This window comes from Etheostoma cragini, chromosome 2 (assembly GCF_013103735.1).
Source record: "Etheostoma cragini isolate CJK2018 chromosome 2, CSU_Ecrag_1.0, whole genome shotgun sequence".
Taxonomy (NCBI): Eukaryota; Metazoa; Chordata; class Actinopteri; order Perciformes; family Percidae; genus Etheostoma; species Etheostoma cragini.
Genome location: NC_048408.1, coordinates 29,441,920 through 29,443,769, shown reverse-complemented (window position 1 = coordinate 29,443,769; position 1,850 = coordinate 29,441,920). Strand labels below are relative to the sequence as shown.

Here is a 1,850-nt window from a genome sequence, read left to right as displayed (position 1 = left end):
ATACTGTATCTGAAGTCTCTTTTATGTAGACCTTAGTGGTCCCCTAATACTGTATCTGAAGTCTCTTTCCCAAAATTCTGCCTTGGTGAAGATTTACAGCCACTAGAGCCAGTCCCACAATGGGCTCTCCTTAGGATGTGCCAATTCTGAGTTTGAAGCTTTTGAGGTGGAAGCTCCTTATGACCTCATAAGGGGCAAGATTCCAGATCGGCCCATCTGAGCTTTAATTTTCTCAAAAGCAGAGCAGGATAACCAGGGCTCGGTTTACACCTATCACCATTTCTAGCCACTGGGGGACCATAGACAGACTGGGGGAACTCATATTAATGGTAAAAAAAACTCTTAAAGTGACAGCGCCATGCCATGGGACCTTTAAGAGTGTGCAGAGAGACGGGCTGGGGACGGTCGTACTGACCCAGATGGCGTCGCCGATGCTCTCGGTCAGAGCTCTCTGGGCGTCCCAGCTGAGGATCTGCTGCTCCCAGTTGTCGTCCAGCTCCCATTTACTCAGACTGGAGCGGGTCAGGGTGTAGAGGCAGCCGGCTCCGCCCTCCCACAGCACGCTGTGGAGCTGCAGCAGACAAACAGACAACAGGGGCGCGTTCAATCTCAAAACGGTCTGCACCGCTCTAGGTTATATTAGTGTCCCTTAAAGGTTAGATTTTCCTTCTTTTTTTTTTGAATTAAGGCATTAAGATCAATGCTTTGATGAAAATAATGGGTCACCAATTGGCCAATTGGAGTAAAATGCATGTCAATCTCTGGCTTTTTGACTCTAGCATCCATGAAAAACAAATACAGAAACAGACTAAATGCTCAGCATGACCTCAGAAGGGCACTTTCAAAAAAACGAACCTGGACTAGATCAGCTGGTTGATATCTTCCACCAGCCACACACATCTCGTTAAATTCAAGTCAGCATTATTTAAAAAGTGTTGGTGTCGGTACTGAGGGACGATGGGAGGGGACAGAGACCCAGAAAGGAGAATAGAGACCTGTTTTTGTTTAATTTTATAATGGAATAAATATACTTCATATACATTTAAAGTCACGGTTTGTTCCGTCTTTTGTCCACAGTTTAAAAGTGTAGATGTGACCATGATTCATGGTGTTTTCTTTTTGTAAATTTGGGTCCCGGGGACACGCCAAATTTCTCTTTTCGGTCTCGATCTGAAAAAGTTTGGGAACCACTGATATAGCACATTAAAAACAACAGCAAGTGGTTGGTTGACCTCAACGTTTTCACTGCCACCTGGAGCGCATGTTACATCGAATTTCACCCCCCTTTCCCCACCAAACCTCTCATCGAAACGCGGAATAATTTGCAATTTTCTCTTGAGCTCGTTTCTGTGTAAACATACCCTAACCGTACGTTCCCACCGCCACCGACTTGAGCGTCTAAAGTTACTGGAAGTCATTCATTTTCAATGGAAGCCGGCTTCTCTCAGCAGGCAAATCTGTCGTCGTCGGGTTTTGGGCGTTTTGAGCGTCAATCAGAAAGGTGACATTTTTCAACTTTATGGTAATGAGCTATGGCGCTATTTAGCGGTTCAGCGGCTAACGCCAGCCGCCAATCGGAATATAGACGTCCTTCGCTCTGGCTTAATCCGGAGAAACATACGATGTGAACTTTGGTTCCTACCAAAACATTAATTCTGAGGACACGCTCATAATCGCCGTTGTACCTCTCGTTTATGACATAACGTTGTTTGTACGTAGGAACATGTTAACGTTACCTGCCGGTCACATCCGCTCACAGTGAAGTCCGGCACGGGTCACTAGGTTAGTCTGGGTCACTAGGTTAGTCTGGGTCACTAGGTTAGTCTGGATCACTAGGTTAGTCTGGGTCA

General features: G+C 45.9%; 1 protein-coding gene across 1 annotated transcript in view; it reads right to left on the bottom strand.

The window, feature by feature from the left end:
- The window catches only part of LOC117952044 (nuclear pore complex protein Nup133-like), a 9,290-nt gene that overhangs the window by 7,125 nt on the left and 315 nt on the right, over positions 1–1,850 (bottom strand). The window contains exon 2 of the mRNA XM_034884108.1: positions 416–571. Coding sequence (XP_034739999.1) covers positions 416–571 — 156 coding nt within the window. The remainder of the gene's footprint in view (positions 1–415; positions 572–1,850) is intronic.